The following is a 26,488-nucleotide window of genomic DNA, read 5'->3' on the forward strand; positions in this document are numbered from 1 at the left end:
AAATATATTTACCTAAATCGATTTATTGGTCTAGATCGATTTATTTGTTTAAATTGATTTATTGGTCTAAATCAATTCCTTAGTCTAAATCACTTTCAATCGATTAAAAAAAATTAAAAATAGGATAAACTTAATTGATAAAAAATCATTAAAAAAATAAATAGTGATGACGTCATCCAATTTTAAAAAATAATGGAAACCCTATTTGATAAATCATTCAATAAAACAAAATAAATTCTTAAGACAAAATCTCTCTAATTCCCAATCTCCTCACCAACTACTCTTCCACTGAGAGTTCCGTTCCACGAGTCACGATAAGATCGGTTTGAATAACATCACCGACTTTGATTCCCTTCCCTCGATTCGGCAATCGACTCGATGCACGCTCCACTCGATTCTTCCAACCATATTTATGGCAATGGTGGGCCCCAACGAACCAAGTTTCTTTGTCCTATGGGTACCGTGGAGCCCGGTTTGGCCATTCACCGAATCTGCCCCGGGCGACCCTTGTTGTCATCTTTCGTTCACGGAACACGATAAGAGAAAACTTGCAGATCTAAAAAGCAGAGGAAAAACCACATAATCTCCTTCACCGCAAGCCGCGATGTCTCTGTTTCGTCCGATGTCTTCTCTTTCCATCGGCCTCCTCATCCTCCTATGCTGCTTCGGCTTCTGTTTCTCCGCCGACGTTGAGAGTCTGACGGCGTACGAGGTGCTGGAATCGTACGGATTCCCGCCTGGGCTGCTCCCTAAGGGTGCCCTCGGCTACGATCTCGACGGCTCCACCGGCGCCTTCTCCGCCCACCTCAATGGCAGCTGCAGCTTCTCCCTGGACGGCTCTTACCAGCTCCGCTACAGCCCCACAATCTCAGGTCACATCGCCTCCGGCCGCCTCTCCGGACTCCGCGGCGTCAGCGTCAAGGTCCTCCTCTTCTGGGTCAACATCATCGAGGTCCGCCGCCTCAGTGATTCCCTCCGCTTCTCCGTCGGCATCGCCTCCGCCGATTTCGCCATAAGAAACTTCTTCGTATCCCCCGGCTGCGGCTGCGGCTTGAACTGCCCCGATGACGACGACGATGACGTTGCCGATTTCCCGCTTCGACTTCGTCGGCTCCATCCGGATGCGGTAAAGAACTACTAGCGTATGTCTAATTTTAGGGTGTTGTTAGTTCCCTTCAAGGTACTTTTACTTTCGCTTAAGGCATATATCTCTATCGGATCAGGATCGGACTATCTGTTATTTTCTACTGAAATCGAAGATCTTTGGTAAATAAATTAATCAAGTGGATTTAAACATCATAAATCAATTTACCTCTTGGCTAATTATCATATGCAGATTGTGAATTTTGCTAAGTACCTTGTTGAGTCTCCTAGCGTTGGCGTAGTGTATCAATTTCAGCTTTAATTTTGATTAGACAACTGTGGATCGGTGTTCTACTTTGATGGGACTTCTTTTTTGAAAGCGAAAATTGGTTTGTTGATCACAGGATAAACCATTAAATTGGGCAACTAAAGTAAAAGAAATACCAAATCACATAATGGTGAAAATGAAAATTGCTTTGATGATCACAGGACCAACAAAAAAATTAAGGCAACTAAGACAATGGCATCATAACTGATAAGCGTTATAGAGCCTCATTATTATTGACACAGATACTAATGATATTTTTTTATGCCTAGGATCTAGCCTCCTCTGAGGTTGCATCTATAATCAAACTTGCGTGCTGATTGCTTTTCTAGCTTTTGTGACAAGTTATCGTTGTTTTCTTGTGTGATATTCCATAGCCTTGACTTCATTTGCCGATACTCCAGTTTTCTTCAGCATCAGTGAAATTTCTGTCTTCTGACAATCTTTAATTTCTCCTTTCTGCTGTCTCGATCATAAAGTAGTCTGATCATTGTACTTGTGATCCTTCAAGGTGGTTTCTTGGTCATTTGGTGGTAGTCACAATCCTGTGTGCTTTTGGTACTTTTAGATGTATTAGTGACTGATAATCAACTTTTGTTGATTGTAATGGACTTCACACGAAAAAAGGTTAAACAGTGATTCCTTGTTTTCATTTGATGAGAATATATATTGATCAAACAGGTGATGGGGCAGGCCGTAGAATAAGTCGTCTCTTGAATTCAAAGTTTTGCTAAAAGATTACAGGAGGAATGAGCGTCATATTGCTTGAACTTGATAATTTGTTTGCATTTGGAGTTAGTTATAAAGATTGGTATTCAATTTCCCATACAGAGTTGCCACTCCTAAAATGGGCTCTCTGTAGTTAAGACTGTCTTCAACCCTTCTTCTTATAACTTGCCAAGCTTAAAAAGAGTCCCTGTTTTTCCCCCATATTCAGATATAGTAGTTTCCATCTCCTAGTCTGTGCTTGAGATCCAAACTATGTTGGAAGTTATGACGTGAGCTGCCAAATTTACTCCCATGGTTATCCTGGTGAAAATGGCTCTAGATTTACATATCATGAGGCAAATCTGGGAGTTCCCATCTCATCTTGTGTCTGTTATACAAGCTATCAAGGTTTAACGTATCGAAGTGTACCGCTCAATATGGGTGGTATGTAACATCTTCAGATAAAACCTTTAAATTCATCAATTCATAAAGGCATGAAACATCAATCTCTTAATAGTTCTTAATCAACCAAAACCCTAATTGGAATAACTCAATTGATTTAAATTCGATTATGATCTAACAGAATCAACCTCAAATCCTTATAGAACCGGTGTGGAATCACCCTAGGCTGGTCTAATCTAGATTTGATTGATCTCGATTAGATCAAGTATGTTTGAACTAGTCAAGTTAGTTTGGAACCACCCTAAACTGACTTTAACCGATCAAACATGTCTGATTTAGTCAATTAACGAGCTCAAACCAATAGAGAGAGAGAGAGAGACAGAGGAAATCGAACTATGTCGTATAGTGCTAACCCAAAACGAACCTACCCATCTAAGTTTTGGACGGGTCACAAACGCTGCATATGCCTATTCCAAGTAATAAGTTGAGTTGAGGTACAACGAGCTAGATAGAGGAGCAACAATGTGTCTAATGCAAATCGCATAGCTGGTCAGGCTTAACTTCATGGACTAAGTTAAGCATTACTCATAAGTTGAGCTGAGTCTTACCACTGAACTAGCCCATACTTAACTCGCGAGTTGGTCGTACTTAGACACATGAGTTCGGGTCGTATCTGACCACATGGACTGGGTCGTACCTAGTTGCATGAGCTGGGATATATATAGCCACATGGACTAGATCATACCTGGCCACATGGGTTGGGTCATGCCTGGCCACATGGATTGGGTCGTACCTTATCATTATGGGCTGGCTCCTACCTGGCCATATAGGCTAGGTCATGCCTACTCCCATGGGCTAGGCTGTACTTGGTCACATGGGCTAGGTCGTACATGACCACATGAGCTAAGTCGATATGGTCTAATATATCAATTTGACTCAAGTCAGACCCCAATTAAACTCCTCTTAAAATAATTAAATAATGACTCATGATCTTAAATTTAAAACTAATTATATTATGGAAATTCACAAATACTTCTTAAAAACATAGATATATCTAAATAAATTAAAACTATCATGCTAATCCAAAAATAAAATTTTAATAATTAAATCAATATTAAAATTTACTTAAGTTTTAGAGATCAATATAAATCAAATAACCATTCTAACATCACAAAATAATTATCATTATTTACTAATCATAAAATTTTAAAATTAAAACATCATATCATAAAATTATAACAATCTCAACATCAAGATTTCAAGATATAAATCAAAGATAGTTAAAAAAAAAGGATCCTACCTCTCTTTGCTATCCTTTCGTCGATATCATCTTCTCGGGCTCAATCCTTCTCGGGCTCAATCCTCCTATTGTTAGGCTCGGTGAGGAACGAGGGAGGAGTAGTCCCCTTTATATAAGAGAAGATGAGATCTCCCCAGAAGATAAGTAATAATTTAATTCTTATTTTTATTTTTATTTTCACACACAAAGAGAGAAATATAATATTCATTTCTTATAGTTCGCACACGAAAATGGGAATATAAACTATTTACTTCCTAAAAGTCAAATCACTCATTAGGAAATAAATCAATTAATAATTAATTGATTAGTAGAATTTTTAACTTATCTACGTGATTAAGGAAACCAAATTTAATCATTTCTTTAATTATAGTACACAAACATAGAAGTTAATAATAAAGCAATACATCATTTATAATAATTAATTTATGTTAAGAGAGAAATTATCAGTGATTACATGAATGGTATAAGACATATCTAATTTATCAATGGCTTGATTTGAAATGCTAAATGACCAACGTAGATGGTTAATCATGATCACTGTGATAATGTTTTCAGCTAATTTTCAGCCTTAGGATTTTAAGTGGTTAAAGTTGTTGAATTAAAATTGTTAGGTGTAATTAGGATTTCCTGGTCATTAGAAAGGCCCTAGGATTATTTCTCTTTATTTTTGTTTGACAGATTAGTAAAATTTCGAAGTTGAATGTTATCTTCTTTCCTGCATTTGTGCATTGTTGTCATTTTGAATTATCTCACTCCGAATGTTCTTTCTTCTTCTTCTTTCTTTTCTTTCTTTTATTTTCCTTCTAAACCTGAACCCGCAAACATCAAACACCTCAGGATTTCTTTGATATCCCAAAAACTCATAGAAATGCTGTAACAGTGGATAGTTTCTTTTCTAGACCTCAAATTGGTTGGTCAGATTGACTGACTGTTGTCAGTGTGAAATGTAATCTTATGTAGCGACTTATTGTGACTTCTGCTTAGTTTCACCCTGAAATTTGGTCGTTTAGATTTACTATAATGTAATGTTATGCAGCAATCTGTTTGTGACTTAGGACAATTACAAATTGCTGTTGTTTATGTTAAGAAACAAGAGGAGAAGAGGGCTTAATGACTTAATTGTGGGAATTTCTAATTAGTCACTATATTTGGTCACAATCGCCTCATACAAACTTGTTTTGTGGGAGCTTATGATGAATCTTTTCTCCACCTAACACCCATCCCTATTCTTTCGTTATCATTAGGTACGGTGTCTTGCATTAGCTCTAGTTTTTTGATAACATGAAGTTTTCTTTGGATAGGGAAAATTGTCATTAGTATCAATTGCTCTAAGTTAGTTTTTCAGAAGCAGTGATTTGTTGCTTTTGTTTAATTTATGAAAAATGTGCACTTAAAAAAGACTCGTTGGGTGCGATTGTCTAGTGAGGATGGCACTGCAGATGCAATTTCACTAGCAAATGTTCACGTCGCAGGTAGACTGTAGTCTCTGTTGTGGACTCCAAGGAATTGAAATCTGAACTGATCATAAAGTTCAATTCTTTATTTGGATTTCCTCACAGAGGGCAGCTGTCCATGACTTTTATTTTAATTCTTATTACTGTTTCGTTAGTAGCATTTTTTGAGTATGCCTATGATAAATCTTTCGATCTGTTCTTGCTAATTTGCTCACAGCATTTTCTTTTGCATGACATTGAACAAAAGGAGTTGACTTATCTTTTGGACTAAAGTTAATAGAGTTGTTATCAATAGGAAGCTTGTGAAAGGTTATCTGTGTCTTGAGGATTTAGCTTGTGTGAATTTTGTGTTCATTCCAGATTTAGTTGACCGTTCCAAAGATTTATTGAATGCTTCTCATCTATAATAACAGATTAGTTATTTGTTACTGATTAAAGAAGCTTTTTATATTTTATGATTTTAATTAATTGGTTAAGATATATTTAATTAATTGGTTAAGATATATGTAACCTCCGAGACATCCTATTGATTACGAGGAATATAACCTTTTTATTTATGATACTTATTATATAAAAAATTTATATAATAATTTTAGTTTTTACAAGTTTGACACGCTCATATCCTTAGGCAATAATACATTATTATGTTTTTTTTTAGTTTCGAATATGAAAGATGAACAAGTTCATCTCGCTCAAAATCATAACGGAACGTATGAATTCGCACATTTTATTATTTCTAAAAAATAATACAAATAGTCTTAGGATTTATGTTATTCATACGGCTTTTTTTTTCTTTAAATTGTTTTTGTCCCTCCCTCAATCTATCATTCATATTTTTAGGTGTTCTAGAACTTACCAAGTTTTTTTTCTTAAATCAGATCTGATAATTCCGATGCTTTGTTTTTTACCTATTTAACACATTGGTAGGGCGAAACACATTTTGTACCAGAGACGAAATTTAGGGCCTCTATACAGTTTAGCTGTCAAGTGCCCTCGAGCCCCGAGTTGTGGAACTCGAACGATCCTAAAGCTTAAGAGTCCATGTCTCCCACGATTCCAAGCCTTCACCTTAAGAGTGAGGCGACGACCGACTGCAACTCGAAGGCGTTTCTTGATTGCCGTGGGTATTGCTCGACTTAAAAGCCATCCATGGTGTCCTATAAACAAATAATAACTCCATATATTTAGATTAAAAAAGATTCGAATCTCCTAAGATGAGTGAGAATAAAACTGATACGACGCCAAAAAACCAAAACAGACAAAACTGATTCGACGCAGTACTGAACTCCTCTAACAGCATCGTTCGTTCATGCTGTTGGATGAACCGAACGAGTAACAGCTCAAATTAGCCTCGGTCCGTAAGTGCGACGCGGTCCTCAGTCTCGCGACTTGTTGTGGCTCAGCATCATCTCGCGCAGCTCGGCCGGGTCGATCTCGCCCATCCTGTTCACCGGCCGGTAGTACCCGGTAGCCGGATCCGGCACCCAGGAACACGCCGCAGCCTCCTCAGCCCCTGCCGGCGGCGCGCTCTTCACCATCTGTTCCGCCACCGCAAGCCGCTCCCTGCTCCCCGTCCCCGTCGTCGTCGTCGTCCCCGCCGCTGCCGTAGCGTAACCCCTCCTGCACCAAAGGCCGGAAGCAAATCAGCACCGCGATCTACCGTTATACCAGAAGCGTAGGAGAAGAGGAGCACGGTACCTGGTGGTGAGGAGGGCGACGCAGTCGGAAAGAGCCGCAACCAGGTTGGAGTTAGAGAGAGCGCGAGCCATCGGATCGGAGATTAAGCGGCTGCGCTTCCGCCAACTCCGCGCTCACTTTCTCTCACCCGTGGTCTCTTTTGAGTCCTAGGGTTGGAAGTGAAGCGGTTATTTATAGTGCGACGATGCTCGAGTGAAACGGGACGTTGTCGGTGTCGAGCGTGGGAAACGCTTGAATCGGGGCCGGTTCAGGCAACCAGTCCTTACACGACAAGTATGCATGGGAAACAACAGCCATCGGTTTACGCTTGCGTTTTTATGGCCGGAGACGATGGGACGAGAGCAACAAAACCTTTCGCGTAGCCGTCATCTCCAGTGGGGGCTTCCGACTATGTCCGATCGGAAGACGGGTATTCGGTTAGCGTCACATGTAAGGTCGGCGGAGAGGTCTTTTCAAGGTATGGGATGCAGGGCAGACCATGTTGAAAGAATGTCTCAGAAGTACTATTGCACTTTTGTTTCATGTAATTGAGATTTTTGTTAAATATGTCAGCTATAAAATAAGTTTGTAACATATATATATATATATATATATATATATATATATATATATATATATATATATATATAAGTCGGGTGTAATCTCAATTAACATATGACGGAATTAATAATTCTCCTAGATGTATATTTTTTATAAATAAGATTATAATTATTATCAAAATATGATAAAAATGATCAGTACATGTAATTATAAGGTCTCGAGACGGTGGAATCAACCAGACATTAATTTTAGGGCTGTCGTTGAACCGTAAATCTAATGGGATCGGACTCGCGAGTCGAGTTGGGCTTACCCGACTCAGTGAGCTCCACTAAACGCGTTCGTTGACGTGGGATGACAAGCAGAAGCCGAGCCCTGGGCTCACCCGCGTCCTAAATCTAAGCGTAAATCAACGAGACTCGCGAGTCGACTCGGGCTTACCCGACTCAATGAGCTTCATTAAACACGTTCCGTGACGTGAGATGAGAAGATGAAGCGGAGCCCTAGGCTGCCACCTTTTGTTACTGCTGCCGTCGCCGCCGCCGACTTCGCCGTCTCGTCTCTATTGTTGCCGCAGGCTGCCACCTCCTCTCTTCCGCTATCGCAGGCCACGCTACCTTGGTCCGACCGGTACACTGTTCTCCTCTCCTCTCCTCTCCTCACCTCCTATTTCCTTTCGGCTCCTGTTCTCTCTTATCCTTCCCTCGCCTGTTCTATCCTCTTCTCTCCTCTCCTCTCCCTCGTAAAAAGAAATGAAGTACTTAACCTTTATTTCTTCTTCTTGTTTTTCTTTTCTAGAGTTTCTAAAGGCTTATCATTGAGGGACAAAGGAATTCAAGGAACACAAACGTACCGCAGCGCAAACCCCCAGGAATTCCAAACCCTCGACTGGCCTTCGCACAGCACCTCCGGACGCTAAGCCTCGCGCGGCCATGATGGAGAAGAAAAATAAGGCGGCGAAGGCCAATAAGAAGCGGCGAAACGTCGCCCTCTCGAAATCCCTAGCCCCCAACAACAGAAAGAACATGAAGATAAACAATAAGAAGGAGCAGCGGAGGAGACACGGGCCTCGCATCCCCACAGCCCTCCACAAGGATCTCAAACGTCTGAATCCCGAACCTAGCCACGACGAATCAGATTGGGAAAGTGAGGAGATGATGGAGGAAAATGCATATGAGTACGAGGAGGCAGTCGCTGAAGAGGAGGCACGGAAAAACCGTCGCTTCGATTCTGTGGAGAACTACGAGTACGAGCTCCCGGAAGATTTCGAGGTCAGTTAGTTCTATTCTCCGTAATTCGTGTTGAAATTTAGTATTTGTTTCGTTAAATCTGGATTCGCACTCCTTTAAGGATGAGGACGTGCCTTCAGATGATGAAATGGATGATGAAATACCTTCGGAGGATGGCCAAGATGGTGACAAACATCTGAGGATGCTCGAAGGTATTACTGGCTTACCAAGCCAGGCCTTTGAAGGTGAACTTCTAAAAATTAAAATTTTGATGATTCCTACATGATGATATGATTTTTCCTTTTTTTTTTTTAACTATAATTGAGATTTTATTGTAGGCAAGGAAAGAAAGAAGTTTGTTTTATCAGATTTTCAAGGGGATTCGGTTGATGGGCGGATCAATATTCATGATCTTTTGGATCCTCTCCATGGGAAGCCTGGGTATAGCAACCTTAGGAAGAGATTGCACCAACTAGAGAGGAAGCCACTGGCTGTTCAGGCTCCATTGCCAAAGGTGGAGAGGGAGAAGTTGGAGAGGAAGATCGCATATGAGCGTGCAAAAAAGGACGTAACCAAGTGGGAGCCACTGGTTAAGAGGAACAGAGAGGCACCTACCCTGTATTTCGATGAAGATGTGAACCTGGGCTATTCAACTGTAGGAGCAATTGCTTCTGAATTTACACCAAGAATGGAGTTTGAGAAAAAGATGTCTTTGTTAGTTCATAACCCGGAGGTTGTTGAAGCTCATAATAAAGATGGGGCAAGACTCCTGGAGCTCAACAAGGTATGCTCTTTCAAAGTTGTCCTTGATGTTCTTCTACATCTGTTAAGGTATGGGAGTGTTTAGGATGACTAATGTATTTTCATCATCATTTTAAGAGGCAACTGCAATGGAATTTAGAGTTTAATCTAGAGCTGAATTGGTGTCCGAAAGCCCTAATAACTGCATTGTATTAATTATGCTAGATGTTTCCTTTGTAAACATGTATTTTGATAGTTTTATTGTTATTGCTCAGAGTGGCTTGACAGATTAGTCGGCCTGCAGCTCACATGTTTATGAGCATGTGAGCCTTGAAATATATTGTGAGAACAAAATGAAGTATTTCAGATCTCTTAAGTCTCTCTTCTCTCTTTCTTTCGATTGTCTCTCTTTTCTCTTTCTTCCACAAAAATCCTCTCTTTCATTTTGCTACCTTCCCTCGAAATTAAGTGGCAGTCTGGTTGATGACATCCTATGAAGATGAAATTTTTGTAAGCTAAATTCGTTTTATTGAATTCACAAATATTCCAGTATGTTTTGTATCAGTTTTAATTGTTATGTGATACCAGGGATCATTGGTTATAGCAATGGAGATGTGATTTATGATATTTCATGATTAGACTTGTTGATATTTCTAATCATTAGCAAACTCATTGTTTCTTATGCAGATTTCTGTTGAGGATGTGAGGGATCACCAGAATCGTCTTGCGAAAATGCGAAGTCTTCTTTTCCGTCATGAGGTGAAGTCAAAGCATATTAAGAAGATCAAATCCAAGACATATCACCGTATTCTTAAAAAAGAGAGATTGAAAGAAGTTTCTGCTGATGTGGAAATGGATCCTGAGACCATGAAAGATAATGCTAGGAAGCAGGAATTTAAACGGGCAGAGGTAACCAAGGCTTCTAATATTTAATTTGTTAATTTTTTTTATTTTTGGATGATTAATCATTGATGCTCTTTTCTTGAAGATCTCTACTTTCTATAGCATTTTTTATATCTATTTATGTATGTTGCAGGAAAGAATGACGCTGAAACACAAAAACCGTTCAAAATGGGCAAAGCGAATCTTAAAGCGTGGATTAACAGTTCAAGATGAAGGAACTCGAGCTGCCATAACAGAACAACTTAACCAACATGCACTTCTGACTAGAAAAATGAATTCATTGAAAGACACTAGCAGTAGTGATGAATTTAGTGATGACAATGATGATGCTGATGAAGAATTTTCACCTGGAACAGAAAGGGAAGACACTTTCAGGCTTCTAAATAAAGCAAAAGAAAATACACTCAAGGCCATTGAGGATGAAGATGAGCTACCTAAGTCAGGAGTCTTTGCATTGCCTTTCATGGTAAACACTTACTAACTTATATTTAAAGATTTCTTTGTTTGTTGATCAATTCTATTACTTGTGTCGGGTATATAGTAAATTAACATGTTTGATTTCTTTTGCCATTTATTACCTTGGAGCTTCTTTAATATTGAAAGTGATAGCAATTCTTTTCATTTTTTGGTAGGTTTGTAGATTAACAAACTTAAAAGCATTTTTTGTTTGTATTTCGATTAAATGATTCTTAAGGATATTTTTGTACCCAGCTATAATTTTGCATATTTTAGTGTCTTCATTCTGCGTATATATTGAAATAACTTTTCCATCTCAATCCTTCTTTTATTTACAGGAACGTGGCTTGAAGAAGCGACAGGAGGCAGCAGAGGAAGAAGCTCGAATTGCTCTTCATGAATATGATGCATCATTGAGACAACTTGAAAATGAGAATGATGTAGAAAGTCCAAAATCAACTAAAGTAAGTGGTAGGAAAGTCTTTGGGCCTCCTATAAACAAAACTCAAGAATCCAGCAGTAGGAAGGAATCATATAATGCAGACAAGAGTAGTGACAGTGAAGATGATTTTGAGTCTGTCGATTGTGTGGATGTTGGACACGAAGTTAAAAATCATTCACAGGAGCTCCATCTCGGAGCTGCTTTGCATGATGATCCAGAAAAGACACATGACTCAATATTCAAGGTACTGACTACTTTAATTTGCTGCAATTTCTTCAAATTTTATGTTTTTAACAGTTTCTCTTAATCTAATCTTCATATGGTTCTATGCAGAGTTTTGATGACATCATGAAACACCCTGGTACAAAGACAACATATGAAGTTGCAATCTTTGCTTCAGATTCCTGGAAAAAGGTTTTATATTGTGCAGAATCTATTTGTTTAAAGTTATATTTCTGTTTTCATGTTTTAATCATTCTGCCAATGTTTTGAGTAGATGAAAGGTGAAAATGTGGGAGATGACAGTACCACTAGAGATGAAGCAGTTCAAAATCCTCAGGAACCTAATGTATGTGCACTATTTATAATTTGATTAGCTATTTAAAGTTACTCAGTTGTTTTTTTTTTTCTTTTAGTCCAACAGTATTGATCAAGATAATGATGATGATGATTCCGAGGAAGAGATGGTCGACGGATTTTTGCCTTCCAGCCTAAAGTACGATTACAAACTTCCATCACAAACTGACCTTATACATCGTGCCTTTGCTGGTGATGATGTGGAGGCAGAATTTGAGATGCATAAATTGGACATTCTTAATGAAGAGAACCCTGAACCAGAAAAACCAGTTTTACTTCCTGGATGGGGCCAATGGACAGACATCCAGCAGAAGAAAGGCATGCCTTCTTGGATGCTAAAAGAACATGAAAATGCCAAGAGGAAGAGGGATGATGCCCTTAAAAAGAGGAAAGATGCCAATCTCAAACATGTAATAATTTCGGAGAAAGTTGATAAGAAGGTAAAGTTGCTCTAGTCATTTAATGTTACTGTTTTGTGAGCTTTTGTTGGACACTTTTTGCTTTATAGTTTTTTGACATCTTATTAGATGAGATGTTTCTGCACAAGGCATGTACTGTGGTGTTACAAAACAAAGGATGTTAATTAGTACTTCAAATTCAAGATTCAGTCAGTCATTTAGGATAATTCAACTTTCAATTTATTTAAAGAATGAAGGGAATAATCATTAGTTAATTTATAGTTGCTGCTGCATTAGTATATGTGTAAGTTTTTAGGTTTTGAAGAGAGATAAATTTAAACTTAGTGATGGTTTGACCCTAAACAAAAAAAAATGCTGAATAAGACTGGACCACTCAAGAAGGTTTGGTCCATTTGATGGTTTGCTGTTGGAGCAGTAAATACCACTCAATATGGACTCGATCTGAACAGAATTTAGAACCATGGTCTAAATCATGTAACTTAAATTGCAACATAGCTTTAGTTATTAAGTGTAGAGGACAAAGTGGGAAAGCAACTTGAAGAAATTAACTTTAGTAAGTTGAACCAAATTCTATTTAGTGGATAAATTGAGTACTTCAGAGGAAAATGTTCACATGCTAACTAGAAGACAACATAATAAGTTGCTTACATGATATCCACTAGTAATTTGTTTTGAGCTTTTACGTCATGCCTTTTGTATGTTGTGTCAAATGAGATTAAATGAATTTTTTGCTTATTTTATAGTCAGTTGTGTCAAATGAGATTAAATGAAACCTTGTTCATGTCGTTTATAGCTAATTGTCGTCCTATGATTCTCATACTGATATTGTGAAGTTGCTTTAAGTAGGAAACCCATTGTACTTTAAGTTTGTTTCGGGATGCCACATGTTATCTTCTGATGATATTGTTGCTTCTGTGAAGGCTGAGAAACTACTTACAAAGACTTTGCCTTTCCCTTACACATCTAAGGAAGTTTATGAGCAGAGCATCCGGATGCCAATTGGACCCGAGTACAATCCAGCAGTTACTGCTGGAGCACTTAATCGACCTGTGGTGAGTATTGTTAATGCTTCAAAATTTCTTTTTCATAATTGGAGCAAATAGCTTAGTGATCCTATCAGTTGTCAATGATTCGGAGTGTTTTTTTTTTTGGGCATAATTGGAACAAATAGCTTAGTGATCCTATCGGATGTCGAAATATAGGATGATGGAAGAAAACAGGAAAAGAAAAGAGAGAGAGGGAGGGACATTGCTTATCTCTGCATTAATTAAAATTTTTTTAGTAGACAATTTAATGCTACTAGCATCTCCAATAATTAGGGGTTGGAGTGGGTTAAATCTTACCCTAAGAACTGTTTTATACAATTATGAATTGCATATGGGTAGAAACTGTATGGGTACAAGGTTGAGCTGCATCTGGATCCAGGCATTCATACACTGAAGATATTACTTGAGAATTAATTGTTCCAACTGATCCGTTGTGTAAGGTGAAGTAATTATTTTTGTAGGGCTGCAAACTGCTTTTAGCAAATGATCTTTTGAGATAGCGATAACTGCTTTTATTGTCTTTAATATTGAGTACTAATGTAAGTTAACGTTTGGATATATCAATAGTTTGTTTCAAATTTTTTGTAACAATCATTATTGTTAGTTCTGTGAAAGATTATAGCAGTGACCGTTTATGATTTGAGCTGATATGGCATCTAAATCAGTATTGGCATTAACAAATATGGTTTTGGCTAATAACTAGTACGTATGGTTATTAACAATGAATTCTTATGATGTCTCTATATTTGCATCCATGATCAGAAGTTGATAAAGAAAAGAGTTTTCCAGCCAATGTTGTTTTTTTTTCTGTAAATATATGACATTTAATAACAATTGAATCGTAATGGACATCTGGTTTCATGCGTAGCTGGCATGTGTTATTCTTATTTAATTATTTAATGGTTGATTGTAAAATCTTTTAGTTAGTAATAGGCCAACTAAAAGACAAAATGATTATGATGCTAGACTTGAATTCAGTTCGGTGATCTTTATAGTCACCCTCGGGGATAGTTAAGGGTCGGGTTTCTTGAATTTTCTCTTTTGCTTCCGCTACTCAGCCAGTCGAATTGATCTTTTGTTGGTCTCCTTGTTTGTAGACCACTGCATGCTTTTCTACTTTTTTGATTTAATATGTATGAATTTATGATTGATGTAACATTGTGACCGGAGCTTGCTCAATGTTTGAGTTGTGTTGGTTTCGAACTTTTTCCAATCTGATAGTAATTGCTTGCCACACAGGTTGTCAAGAAGGCTGGGGTTATCATAAAACCAATTCAGTATGAGGAGGTGGATCCCCATGAGAAACCGGAGCAACCCAAGCGCATCGTACAGAAGCCAAACGCGAGACCAAAGACGAAGAAAGCAAAATCTGCAGGAGGCAGACCAACGAAAAAGACATCGATGGGCAAAAGTAGTTGAACTTTCATCTTTGCTCCAGACATTACACATTGAAAACCATGCAAGGAGAACGAGAAAGCTACTCATTTGCCAACCGAGGATGTCTCTATGCGCCACCGGTTGGCTGATGGTTTTGACGTAAAAGACTACCAATTGGTGAAAACTGCTCTAATGTATTCTTTTTTGCTTCATTTCTAAGATACTATTTGGCTCGAGGATATCCTAAAACAGTCGGTGTAGCAAATTCTTCCTGTGTGTATGGATGATGACCGGAAAGGATCATGACCTACCTCTGTATACTTTTACCAATAGGTGGCTTCCCAACCCCATTTGTCAGCATCCTAACTGGTTGAAGTGTAACATACGAGTTATTGTTGCCATCCCAAACAAATCATCGGCATTACTGGCATGGAAGGGTTTGTCTTTCTTCATTCTTCAATTACATCGAGAGGGACCAAAAGGCTAGTGATGGTCTGTCAAGATTGACATTCTACCTCGAGTCGTACCCCTTCGTCCTCATCAAGACAGAGAACCATTTAATCCTGCAACATGAGCGTACTTGGATTTGTCTTGGGTTCTTCATGGTGGGAAAGAGCCAGCTTGGCTTCTTCAATATACAAAAGAAAATTCATAAGAGAACAGAGGCATACTTTGCCACTGCAACGCAGTTACTACGGCTAAGCCTGTAGCACCAGTAATTAACATACGCTACAATGACAGGAACACTCGACAAGAATACTCGTAAAACATCTCTCACGACTATGTTCTCTGACTTATACCATCTCGTCTCTGTATTGTATATATATAAATATATATACGTGAAAGGGAGTCTTAGGAGGATCCGGTGGCAGTGGCGCTGGTGGGGTTGGCGTCGGAGTGGTCGCCAAAGATGCGGTTGCGGAAGTCGGAGACCATGAGAGGGAGTCCCTGGCGGAGCGAGATCTTGGGCTCCCAGTTGAGCAGCTCCTTGGCGCGGGTGATGTCGGGCTTGCGCTTGTGCGGGTCGTCCTCCGTGTTGGGTCGGAACTCGATGCTTGCGTTGGGATCGATGGTCTCCTGCACCACCTTGGCCAGCTCCAGCATGGTGAACTCCCCTGGGTTTCCCAGGTTGAACGGGCCCACGTGCTCCCCTTCCATCAGTCGTATCAGCCCTTCCACCTGCATCCCGTTGGAATGGAGCGTTCAGCGTCAAACTATGCATCAGCTGATCCTGCCAAAAATGCTCTAGGAAGAAGACCCTCCCTACCAAATCAGAGACGTATTGGAAGCTCCTGGTTTGCTTCCCATCCCCATAAACAGTCATGGGTTCCTTCCTCAATGCCTGGGCCGATCGAACCGTACCATCTCAGTTTTAGTGAACCAAGACAGAGAGTCTCCTACTGAGAAAAATTGCAGCAGCAAACCTGCGCCACGAAGTTGCTGACAACACGGCCGTCGTCGATGCACATGCGAGGCCCGTAGGTGTTGAAGATCCGAGCAATCCTCACCTGTAGTCAACCAAATGAATCAGTCAGAGAGAAAGCGCAGCCGTAGACTTCAGCAAAATGCATCAATCGAAACGTCGGATGCTCGTCAAAGCCACGTCTCTCCGTATACGTAAGCAAATATATACATATAGTGGGGGATCGATGACCTCTACTTGGGCACCACGGTGGTAGTCCATGGTCAAGGTCTCGGCTGTTCGCTTGCCTTCGTCGTAGCAGCTCCTAACGCCTGTCACCGCCACATGCAGAGATCAGAAGGAATCATCATCATAAAGCCATCCCGCCTCCAAAGAGAGAGAGAGAGAGAGAACCGATGGGGTTAACGTTGCCCCAGTAGGTCTCGACTTGAGGGTGCTGCAAGGGGTCGCCGTAGACCTCGCTGGTGCTGGTGAGGAGGAATCTGGCACCTACACGCTTGGCCAGGCCGAGCATGTTGAGAGTTCCCACCACGTTGGTCTTGTGCGCAGGTGGGTTAAGGAGGCATCCAAGAAGGAATCTAACGAAAGATCCTCGAAACAGAGCAGAATCCAATCTGTTTGATGCAAAAAGATCTCAAGGAACGGAATTTGCACAAACAGCGGTCGTACTCTGCAAGAAAACTTGGATGAACCGAGGGGAAATAGCAACGACGAGAGGAAGGATATGATGGTCTTGACGGGGTTGAACTTGTAGTGGACGGGGGAGGCGGGGCAGGCGAGGTGGTAGATCTGGTCGACCTCCAGGAGCAGCGGCTCGACGACGTCGTGGCGGATGAGCTCGAAGTTGGGGTTGCCGAAGTGGTGCATCACGTTCTGCTTCCGCCCCGTGAAGAAGTTGTCCACCACGATCACGCTGTCCCCCCGGGCCATCAGCCGGTCCACCAGGTGGCTCCCCACGAACCCCGCCCCGCCCGTCACCACGATGCGCAGGCCCTTCCGCTTCAGCCCCAACGGCACCTTCCCCCCCACGAACCCCCTCGTCACCTCGAACTCAGCCCTGTGGTTGTGGCCGTGGTGGTGCACAGCCGTCGACCACGGGTCCGCCATCATCGGGCGGGCGCCGCCGGTCGCGGCGGGGTAGGTGCGGGCGGAGGCCAGGACGAGGACCGCGAGGGCCATGCCGACGAGCAGGAAGAGGAGGCGCTGCTCGCGGAGGAGGTAGCGGAGCGCGCGCGACAGCGAGAGCATCCGCTTCTCGGGCTTCGCAGAGTACCCCGCGCCGCTCGTCGGGGGCTGCGCGTCGTGGCCGCGGTAGATGAGCTCCGAGCTCATGTCGCGGATCACAGCCGGTCTGTCGTCGAAGTGGCGCCTGCGACGAAGGGAAGGGGAGAAGAATTAAGTAGGGCCCAAGAGGAGTGAGGGGGGCAAAAATGTAAATTTATGACTCCACCGAACACGTGATTCCCCTGTTCATGGCACCGCCTCGCGGGACCGGACAAGGATGCCATTTTTCTTGTGTTTTCTCCATATAAATCTACAATTATTTATTTTTATGAGGTTGATCTGCTTGGTATAAAAAAAAAGATATTTTAATTATGAAGAATAATTCGGCGCAGTGGTAAGAGCTCAAACAATTGTTTTCTGTAAATTTATATCCATTACTAAAAACGTGGAAGACCTTTTTCACATATTTTATGTTATATATTTACATTCGAAGTCAAAAAAATTAGTATATATATATATATATTTTTATTTTTATTTTATTTATTTATTTATATTTTTTTTTATGTAATAGTGAAAGGGAAGGTGGTGATGGGTTGGCCACATGTTCTTTGTTGTTGGCGACTTTGCTTGATGTTGCTCAAGATGAGTTGGTATGTAGTGACACTTATTAATAGAAGACACATTTAAAACATTTGACAATTATTAAAGCATCAAATTCCACTTTATCTTCGATCTCATAGGATCCTAAAATGGTTTTATTGTGGGTCTCAAAACAATATATTTATTATTTTATATTTTAATATGAGCATCATATTTGGTTGTATACCTTACCTACTTCATATTTTGATGACTTGATGTTAATTGGGTAATATATTCAATAAGTGGTCACCAACGCTTTATATATATATATATATAATAAAATATTTAATTTTTTTATATTTTTAGTAATCAATATATGTTTTGGACTGACATATTTTTCGATGATCACTTCGACACACTATAAAAAGCGTATAAAATATACCCTTGATCATAGGTAAAAAAAATTATTATTATTTATATATTCTCTTAATTTCTTAGTAATTTAAGCATACATGTCTCTTATATAGTTTTTATATAATATATTACTTATGGAGGCATGAAGGTTATATCGAGTTATTCACATGCATGTCGGGCAACCACAATCAAATTCAAACGTATATTATATATAGATTTGCAAGCCTGTCCATATATTTTTGTGGATCTCAAGGAATGTATGTAAGGTGGGTTCCCAACTAGTCAAGTTAATGTCTTAATCTCTTACCTCTCGATCGAATTAGTATCATTAGTCTTCATCATTTTGATATATCTTGTAACGTCTTAACTTGTGAGTATATAAATTTTTGTAGAGTTTAAGATTGTTCTTATTTTAATTTGGAGGCTTCCATAGTCTTCCTTTTTATAGTTTCTGTTGACTAATATAATTTCTTATTTTTCAGAAAAAGAAATCATTTCAAAATTTTGGATGGGTGAAAATCTTATCATTATATCATCTCTAAGAGATATGTTTTTATATTTTATATATTAAAAAAATAATTTATTGGTGATGTGATCAGTATTTAAAATCTTGATCGATATTGATAGAAGATAAAATTTTCTCAAATATATGAGAAAATCAATTTATTCTGTTGAGAAAAATCCTCTATTCTATTGAAAGAAATCATTCCTCTATTTACTCTATAAATAGGAGAGAAACATGTTAATATATTTAAGTTAAAGCTTCTTTAATTCTTCAATAATTATTCTTATCTTTTATTATTTTCTTCATATATATTAATAAGAAGGTCTAATAGATTAAATCCCGTACTAATTATTTATCATGCAAAAAAAAAGATATACAATTTAGAATTTAATCTAAGACTGAGGTAGTAAAAGAAGTTATAATATGTACGACTTAGTCAATTAAATGTGTGATGGCAAAACATGTTGAGCCAATAAGTGACCTAATGATTAACAAAGTCGAATAAGCTCGTAGTACTCTTAAACAGCGTCGTACAAAGGAAGTTTAATCTCTATAACAAATGGTTAACCATTGTCTCTTATGTCGTACAACTTCTGCTGAGAGAGAGAGAGAGAGAATAAGTTGTAGCGGAAACAATTGATGCAAGAGTTTAATGAGGTCATCTTTTGTACGAGAATTAGGTTTACGTAAGCTTCATGCGATCCAGCTATTGAGAGGGACAACTTCACGTTGGTCTCCTATAATTATTGTGATATTATCAAATAAGAAGAATGATATGCTTTGGCGTCGTGGCATCGATGCCAAACTATGATCACATTTTCCAACAGTTTTCGGATATTTACTTCGTACCAGAGAGGTAATTAATTGCGTGTCATTGCTATTTTGCATTATAAGTAGGGAAAATTCTTCAAGTCTGTTTTGATTAGTGAGGCCTCAATTAATGTTTAACTAATTAATTATATAAAATTTTTATGATCTGAATGAATATAACATTTGATTAGTCTCATATCGAAAATATGTAAAATAAAATTGGATTTGATGAATGTATAATTATTAATTTTAATTTTAATATTCTAATCGATGGTTTGGATTCAAAGAAATTAAGAGTTACCCTATTAAATCCGGATCGTGACATCTTACCTATCGACGTTAATTATTATTTTATTATTTTATAAGTTAGTTATAAAAATATAGGCTTAAGTCTTTTTTTTTTTCTTAATTGAAGATAATTTAGCTATTAAGGAACACCATTTATCTTTATTTTACACTTAGTATCCTAAAGCTTTTTGTTTTAGCTATTAATGATAATTTAGCTATCGATGATAATTTATCGATAATTACCTATCGATGATAATTTAGCTATTAATGAACATCATTTATCTTCATTTCTAAGTTTATGAAGCTTTTTGTTTTTTTTGCTATTTATTTACTTCATATTCATATTCATTCCATGTTAAGATAAGTGTCACACATTAAAATCCCTCATCCGTCGAATTGACGACTGATCTATATGGTTCTCTCGTGTCTTCTTCTCGCCAACTCTCCAACAGTAGTCACGAGACGAAGCTTTCGGAGACGAACACTCGGATTCTTATGGTGAAACGGACATGTCAACGATTCAGCAAAAGTACGCAACAACGACTACTTAGCTTCATCTCCAATACACGTTGCTACTGACAAAGATTGCCTGTTGCGCAGGGCAACCAACGACGACCGCTGGTCTACCATGTACTAAGTAGTATTAGGTTGGGAGGGTGGCCTACACATTTGTTCTGCGTTTTCTTTTTCTTTTTTCTTCTAATTTTACTCCTCCTTAATTAAATTATCGTAATCATAACTATCAAAACCGAATCGAACCGAAGAAAAATTATATTAAAAAAAAATTAATGATTTACTAAGTGATACGTACCGATCAATCGAAGCTTTAGTTATCCCCTTTTTTTTTTTTTTGTTGGATCATCTAATTCAATTTGGTTTTATGTTTAATATTATGCTTTGATAATTTGAAATATTAGTTATTTTAGTCGATGAAGATCACTTAGTTTTTTCTTGTGGTGGTGTGTTAAGTATATGTCAATTGTCATTTCTTTTGCACATTAAGCTTTTTTTTCATGACTTTGCTTGTTTGTTTGGCTCCATTTAATCTACTAAATTTATGACGGTGTAGGTTTAGATATAAACCCTCGACAATTTATCTACTAAATTTATGATGAGATTTAAAGTGAAAAAAGAGGATAAAACACTTGCAAGCGTGAAATTTAAAGTAAATCAGATTTAAAATAAAAAATAAAAACTGATAATTTAATTATAAAACTAATGTTATAATGTTATATTTTTTTTATCTTAAAGACTATTATTTCTCATTTTGGTGTAAGACGTAATGCACTAATTGATGGATTTGTCTAGCAGTGATGTATCATATCTGTTTAATAAAGATTGAGTGTTTAAAACTTTATCGAATAATTTGTATACTTAATGTGTCAAATCTACTTACCATGTGTTTTTAAAGATTTTAGCTGGTAAAGAGTCTTTAACTATTATTTTCGTAAATATATTTATATTTTTTTCTGCCTGGCTATGATCGAATATTTTTATTTTTGTACTATGTTAAAACCAAGATTTTGTCTAAATCAAATCGATCGAGTTAATATATATCAGATGGGATATCAGTTTGATTTGAAAGACTTAACCTTATTAGGTGGCTTGTGTCGAGAACATGGGACATGCTTCCTGGGAGTGTTCTTGAGCTGCATGGTATGCTGTGAAGTCGGTTCTCCTAGCAGCCGTGTGCTCAACGGATTTCCTCGAATGAGACGAGGGGCGTAGGTGAAGTTGTTGTTCCATGGCTGCCCTGTAGTTGTTTATCATCATCGAGATTAGCCATGTAAAATGTTGCATAGTTTCTGGTATGTGCATCATCTGTCGGCAAAGTTGGTTTGTGGATGCTACAATATCATTGACACATGAAATGACATGACAGAGAACATTAGGAAGGACGACAAGTGTTGATTGTATTTGCTGAATGCCAATCTTTTTCATCAGTATGTAGCACTAAAAATCAAAAATAACCATCACCTGCAGTATTGGTGCAACTAACACCAATAATGTCTTTGCTCGGAAACATGCATATGTTATTCTCAATAATGCTATTCAAAATTGAATTTTTCGTTCACATAAAATTGCCAACAGTCCAAACGCTCTTACTTTTCGATAGTGGATTATGTGGTCATCTCAGACGGCAATAGTATCTGATGATATCATCTCAGTCCAAAAATTATGATTGCAAGTAGTGTAGCAGTTGTGCAGATTGGTTGGTTGGTCACGCAGAAGGCTTGAGATGGATATGATGGCAGCAGAAGCTCTGGCTTTAACATGGCTTGCTGAAATTGAATTTATTCGTGTCAGGCAGAGTCAGATTCAGCCATCTACAACATTGCTTAAGAAGGATAACAATTGGACCCAAAAGGAGTTCTACATGCAACATTATGTTGTTGTTCCATGGATGATGCTTGTTATCCCAAAAGGAGTTCTACATGCAACATTATGTTGTTGTTCCATGGATGATGCCGTATCAACCGCACTCCATGCATATGTCGAAGCCAATTGCAACACAAGAACGACTAGTGACTCTTCTCATAGGCCCAAGTGTGATACTGACACTATGTACTTTCCTACAGCTATACACAATTGCCTTAGCCATTGGGCACTGTATACTGTGGCTATCGACATGAAAATACTTACAAAATATCATACAGCAAAATATTCATAGAACACTTAATTGTTACCTCAAGGAGGCCATTATTCTCCAGTCATGCTTCCTGTGCCTGCCTCGGTGGTGGGCCTTCTGCTCTGCAAACTTGTTCTCGCTGACAATTTCCATCTGATCAGCATCTGTGGCTGATAAAATCATCAGTGAAGTTGTAGCACTATTCTATTCAATTTCCCTCTTTCATGATGATATCAAGGACACAAAGCAAGAACAGGCATGCAATATACTTGCGTTTAATAGGGCCGACTCAGCAGTTGCATGTAAGGTTCAGAGTATTTAGTTTATGCAGCATACGGATAACCTAAAATTCCTCCCAACTATTTCAAGCAGTGATTGAGGGAAGCATCCCTCATCACAGACTGCAGCATAAAGGATTGTGTTTGATTTGTGGTCAAGCAATCGTCAAACAGTCATATAGGTAAATCCAACATTCTTTTGTTTCGGTAGCTTAACATATGAACTGAACCAAGTACACCCCTTACCAGAGACCAAATATCCAACCACTTAAAAAAGAAATATTAATACTAATCCAGACAGACTGAACCAAATACAACCCCTACAAGCCATCAAAATGTCGAACCACTTTATGCAAAAAGAGGGAGGAGATACCTCTCGGGTAACCTATGCGTGCTCAGTACAATTTTGGTTTGGATTTATCAGTTTCTTTTACCAATAAAGGAATGATGTCTACCTGCCACATCGAGACATGCATGGTGAATCTCTACATTCCATATGGATGGCAAAGAATAAATTAAGCTACTGACAATTGTAAATATAATTGATAACCACAATTTTTTTAATAATTTAAGAAAATATACTATATTTGAATTGTGTTTCTTGGCACGTAAATAGATATAAAAAAGATAAGGATACCAAAACATATCTGTACACCTTAGTTATTACTTGTTTAAAGTCATCCCTATTCTTCACAGGTGTCCTTTTATCTATCATTTTGTTATTCATTTTTCCTTCCCTTTTGATTTACTATCATGCTTTTCATTAATCCTCCCATTGGTCTGCTTCTGTCTCATCATCCACCACCATAGTAACTATTAGAACACTAGGCAACTATCTCAACAAAGCTGTCAGGATAATTGTGACCAAAGAATTCAACTATCTCAACAAAAACCAAACCAAACAAAAAATTCCAATTAATACTAGTACCATCTCTTTTGAATTATTGATGCACAAAACACTATAGTATCTCAGGAATATTTCTGACAAGAAATATTTTAATTGCATAGAGCAACCTGTCCATAATCTTGGCTACTTTTCCTTATTCTGTTTCTCGTTACATTGTGAGATTCTTAAGTATTTAAAAGAAGTTTGTAGCTAAGTGAAGCTAGAAATAGAAGATCTGATATTATACTAGTTGCAAATTCACATTGTGCTTGTTAATCTCCTGAGATACATTTGTTCAATTAGAATCATTCATCAACTACAGTTCTCATCACTCAAATTGTCTGGGTATCAAGTTTTTAAGCAACGAAGATTTATGCATTTCTCGCTAAAGCCAACATGTCTGTCACTGAATATTATACACACTACTACACCGATAGGTATGAAAAATAACATAATTGAAAAGTTTTCTAAGTCTCAGTTAATTCATCGCTTCCTTTCTTCTATATATATATATATATATATATATATGTTCATCTGTTATAGCTCACATGACATGAGATTAACAATGCACCGATTTTTCCACACATGCGAGCAAGCCTTAGATCCAATCAACAAATGCAATAAAGCAGTAAGGTGAGAAAGATAACAAAGGCAAGCTACGGTCAGCAGTTTAAAACCATATAGACGTACAAAAAGATGATAATACTGAGTTTGATAATTCTAGAGATCATTCATCCAAGAGCAGGGTCAAATGTGGTTTTAGGGTTCATACCTCCGAGTTCTTCACCCCAGAACAACTGTTTCCCATCATCATCTTCATCCTCATCCTCAATTTCGTCGTCGTAGCCGAGCTCCCCATCACCCCTGTATCCAGCCTCGCTTCCATAGCCGGATTCGTTCCCCTGGGATTCCAGCATCCCTGCACCTCCAACGCCTGGAATTCCCCCAAACCCGGAGGTTTCCCTTTCCAACCTCACTCCTACTGCGACCTCCCTCCCCTCTCTCCTCGTCACCCGGGCTGCCTCGCTGGCATCCGATCCCCAGCTCCAGTCCCCGATCACGAAAAACTCCCCGCTCGAATCCGTTCCACCAGCAGCCAGCGGGAAGTCAGAGCAGGTAGCGTACGTCGCCGAGACGCCGCCCCAGGGTCGGGTCCCGCTGCGATCGGAGCTGCGACCGGAGATCGACCGCGATCCATGCCGCCGCCGCCGCTTCCCCGCGAACCACCGCAGCCCCTCCTCCCGTCTTGGAGGCCGAGGCGGCGGGGGGTCGTCTTTCAGGCTGAGCCGCGATATGTCGAGGCCAACTGCGTTGGCGGGGGAGGGGGCGGTGGACCGATCGGCGAGGCAGGGCTTCTTGGCGCGGAAGGGATACGACCTGGGTGGATCCGCAGCAACGAGCGTTTGCAATTGGAAGGGCTTCCACGCGTGGAGCAGCAGCGTGCACGAATCGATTGCGTGGCGTGAGTTCGCGGTTCTCGGTTTCATCGCCGCCCCGAGGGATCACGAACTCATTTCCTCTGCCGACCTCGAAGGCGACGAGTCGATCTAGGGTTCTTGAAGCTCAGAGTTATCAAGTCTTCGATCGATCCATCGAATCGGAGGACAAAAGAGAAGCAACTTTCGCCGCTCCGAGGGATCACGAATTCATTCCGTCTGCCGACCTCGGAGGAGACGAGTCGATCTAGGGTTCTTGAAGCTCAGAGTTATCAAGTCTTCGATCGATCCATCGAATCGGAGGACAAAAGGGAAGCAGCTTTCTCCGCCCCAAGGGATCACGAACTCATTTCCTCTGCCGACCGCGGAGGCGACGAGTCGATCTAGGGTTCTTGAAGCTCACAGTTATCAAGTCTTCGATCGATCGATCGATCGAATCGGAGGACAAAAGGGAAGCAACTTAGGCCGGTGGGCGTTCTCCGGCCAGCGGGGGAAGAGTTGAAGAACGCACATCGACGTTGGTTAAACTCATCACAACCGTTCGTTGTATGAATGGATAGCCGATGGATATGAAGATATTACCAAGACTACAACCTTTGGGTTAGCTGACGTAGGAAGGGGTAGTTGTGTAATTTGGACGCTATTTGACAGCTTGTGACGTGCAGTGGCGTTAAGAGTAGGGGTCCTACGTGGCAATCTGTCATTGGTCGAGAGATAAGATCGACCTCAATCTCATTTTTCTTACTTATTAACAACCATGGTTACAAATAATACTTCAAAAATAGATAAAAATTTATAGAACTGTAGATGGATAAAAGTTCACTGCACAAACAACTTTTTGAAGACAGCAATTTACAGCAACAAAGATAAAGTTTCCAATATAAAGCTTGTGAAAACTGAATACACAAATAGAAACACTTGCAATCCGCGTATATGAAATTTTGAACAATGAGAGCATTTTATTTTAATTAATCATGGGTAAGACATGGTTATTATGGAGATTAGGGATAGAAAAAAAATTGGCTCTTAATCCCATGGTCATATTTATATCCTTCGTCTTCACTCATCACTCGTAAGCTCCATGCTATCTTCCCTTCCCCTTCTTCTATCTTTGTCCTCTTCTCTATGACTCCTTTCTTGTCTTTCTCTTATCCTCTTCTCCTTCTCCTTTCAAATAGAGAAAAAATAATATAATAATTTTGAATTTTGAATCAGATCAAATCTCTTTTCATGGATACTAAACTCTTGCATCTTACTTTAATATCTTATGTAAATAATTTAAAGTATAAATATCTTAATTAAATAAATTGAAGCATAATT

At 39.2% G+C, this 26,488-nt stretch overlaps 5 protein-coding genes across 9 annotated transcripts; 2 read left to right on the forward strand and 3 right to left on the reverse strand.

Annotated features, from left to right (window-relative positions):
- Positions 1-558: 558 nt before the first annotated feature.
- Positions 559-1,323, forward strand: LOC135623127 (uncharacterized). Its single transcript, XM_065125694.1, has one exon. The coding sequence runs from the start codon at positions 605-607 to the stop codon at positions 1,139-1,141; it is 537 nt and encodes a 178-aa protein (XP_064981766.1). The 5' UTR covers positions 559-604; the 3' UTR covers positions 1,142-1,323.
- A 5,111-nt stretch (positions 1,324-6,434) lies between these two features.
- Positions 6,435-7,175, reverse strand: LOC135622132 (late embryogenesis abundant protein Lea5-like). The gene is made up of 2 exons (XM_065123777.1): positions 6,971-7,175; positions 6,435-6,892 (listed from the first exon to the last, which is right to left on the reverse strand). Exons 1-2 carry the CDS (start codon positions 7,039-7,041, stop codon positions 6,649-6,651), a joined length of 315 nt encoding a protein of 104 aa, XP_064979849.1. The 5' UTR covers positions 7,042-7,175; the 3' UTR covers positions 6,435-6,648.
- Positions 7,176-7,975: 800 nt separating this feature from the next.
- Positions 7,976-15,056, forward strand: LOC103998071 (uncharacterized protein C57A7.06). Of its 2 annotated transcripts, none has more exons than XM_065125695.1 (12): positions 7,976-8,128; positions 8,306-8,778; positions 8,858-8,981; positions 9,075-9,520; positions 10,165-10,386; positions 10,514-10,846; positions 11,175-11,522; positions 11,612-11,692; positions 11,775-11,846; positions 11,914-12,294; positions 13,194-13,325; positions 14,559-15,056. In XM_065125695.1, exons 2-12 carry the CDS (start codon positions 8,440-8,442, stop codon positions 14,736-14,738), a joined length of 2,658 nt encoding a protein of 885 aa, XP_064981767.1. In that variant the 5' UTR covers positions 7,976-8,128; positions 8,306-8,439; the 3' UTR covers positions 14,739-15,056. The 2 variants fall into 2 exon arrangements, with proteins under 2 accessions (XP_064981767.1, XP_009417726.2); XM_009419451.3 differs by having other exon boundaries at positions 7,980-8,137.
- Positions 15,057-15,273: 217 nt separating this feature from the next.
- On the reverse strand, positions 15,274-17,501 carry LOC103998072 (UDP-glucuronic acid decarboxylase 2). The gene is made up of 6 exons (XM_065125696.1): positions 16,845-17,501; positions 16,513-16,659; positions 16,351-16,430; positions 16,121-16,204; positions 15,964-16,038; positions 15,274-15,875 (listed from the first exon to the last, which is right to left on the reverse strand). Exons 1-6 carry the CDS (start codon positions 17,449-17,451, stop codon positions 15,549-15,551), a joined length of 1,320 nt encoding a protein of 439 aa, XP_064981768.1. The 5' UTR covers positions 17,452-17,501; the 3' UTR covers positions 15,274-15,548.
- A 4,334-nt stretch (positions 17,502-21,835) lies between these two features.
- LOC135583845 (uncharacterized) lies at positions 21,836-25,721 on the reverse strand. 4 transcript variants are annotated; one of them, XR_010491275.1, is made up of 4 exons: positions 24,505-25,721; positions 23,220-23,301; positions 22,627-22,732; positions 21,836-22,221 (listed from the first exon to the last, which is right to left on the reverse strand). XR_010491275.1 is itself a non-coding variant. In XM_065125698.1 (3 exons), exons 1-3 carry the CDS (start codon positions 25,217-25,219, stop codon positions 22,209-22,211), a joined length of 840 nt encoding a protein of 279 aa, XP_064981770.1. In that variant the 5' UTR covers positions 25,220-25,721; the 3' UTR covers positions 21,836-22,208. The 4 variants fall into 4 exon arrangements, 3 of the variants coding, with proteins under 3 accessions (XP_064981770.1, XP_064981771.1, XP_064981772.1); XM_065125698.1 differs by lacking the exon at positions 23,220-23,301 and having other exon boundaries at positions 22,627-22,738; XM_065125699.1 differs by lacking the exon at positions 23,220-23,301 and having other exon boundaries at positions 24,505-25,720.
- Positions 25,722-26,488: the final 767 nt, after the last annotated feature.

This window comes from Musa acuminata, chromosome BXJ2-9 (genome assembly GCF_036884655.1).
Source record: "Musa acuminata AAA Group cultivar baxijiao chromosome BXJ2-9, Cavendish_Baxijiao_AAA, whole genome shotgun sequence".
In the NCBI taxonomy this organism is placed as follows: domain Eukaryota; kingdom Viridiplantae; phylum Streptophyta; class Magnoliopsida; order Zingiberales; family Musaceae; genus Musa; species Musa acuminata.

Bases quoted from the DNA above. Each gene is read 5' to 3' on its own strand.
- LOC103998072 (XM_065125696.1), bottom strand. From the start codon at position 17,451: ATGAGCTCGGAGCTCATCTACCGCGGCCACGACGCGCAGCCCCCGACG. The intron at 16,431-16,512 runs GTTCTCTCTCTC...TGGCGGTGACAG, and splicing joins GGGCAACGTTAACCCCATCG to GCGTTAGGAGCTGCTACGAC. The intron at 15,876-15,963 runs GTAGGGAGGGTC...AACGGGATGCAG, and splicing joins TCCAATACGTCTCTGATTTG to GTGGAAGGGCTGATACGACT.
- LOC103998071 (XM_065125695.1), top strand. From the start codon at position 8,440: ATGATGGAGAAGAAAAATAAGGCGGCGAAGGCCAATAAGAAGCGGCGA. The intron at 9,521-10,164 runs GTATGCTCTTTC...TTTCTTATGCAG, and splicing joins GACTCCTGGAGCTCAACAAG to ATTTCTGTTGAGGATGTGAG. The intron at 11,523-11,611 runs GTACTGACTACT...GGTTCTATGCAG, and splicing joins CACATGACTCAATATTCAAG to AGTTTTGATGACATCATGAA.
- LOC135622132 (XM_065123777.1), bottom strand. From the start codon at position 7,041: ATGGCTCGCGCTCTCTCTAACTCCAACCTGGTTGCGGCTCTTTCCGAC. The intron at 6,893-6,970 runs GTACCGTGCTCC...CCTTTGGTGCAG, and splicing joins GTCGCCCTCCTCACCACCAG to GAGGGGTTACGCTACGGCAG.
- LOC135583845 (XM_065125698.1), bottom strand. From the start codon at position 25,219: ATGAAACCGAGAACCGCGAACTCACGCCACGCAATCGATTCGTGCACG. The intron at 22,739-24,504 runs GTATGAACCCTA...TGATTTTATCAG, and splicing joins CTGGGGTGAAGAACTCGGAG to CCACAGATGCTGATCAGATG.
- LOC135623127 (XM_065125694.1), top strand. From the start codon at position 605: ATGTCTCTGTTTCGTCCGATGTCTTCTCTTTCCATCGGCCTCCTCATC.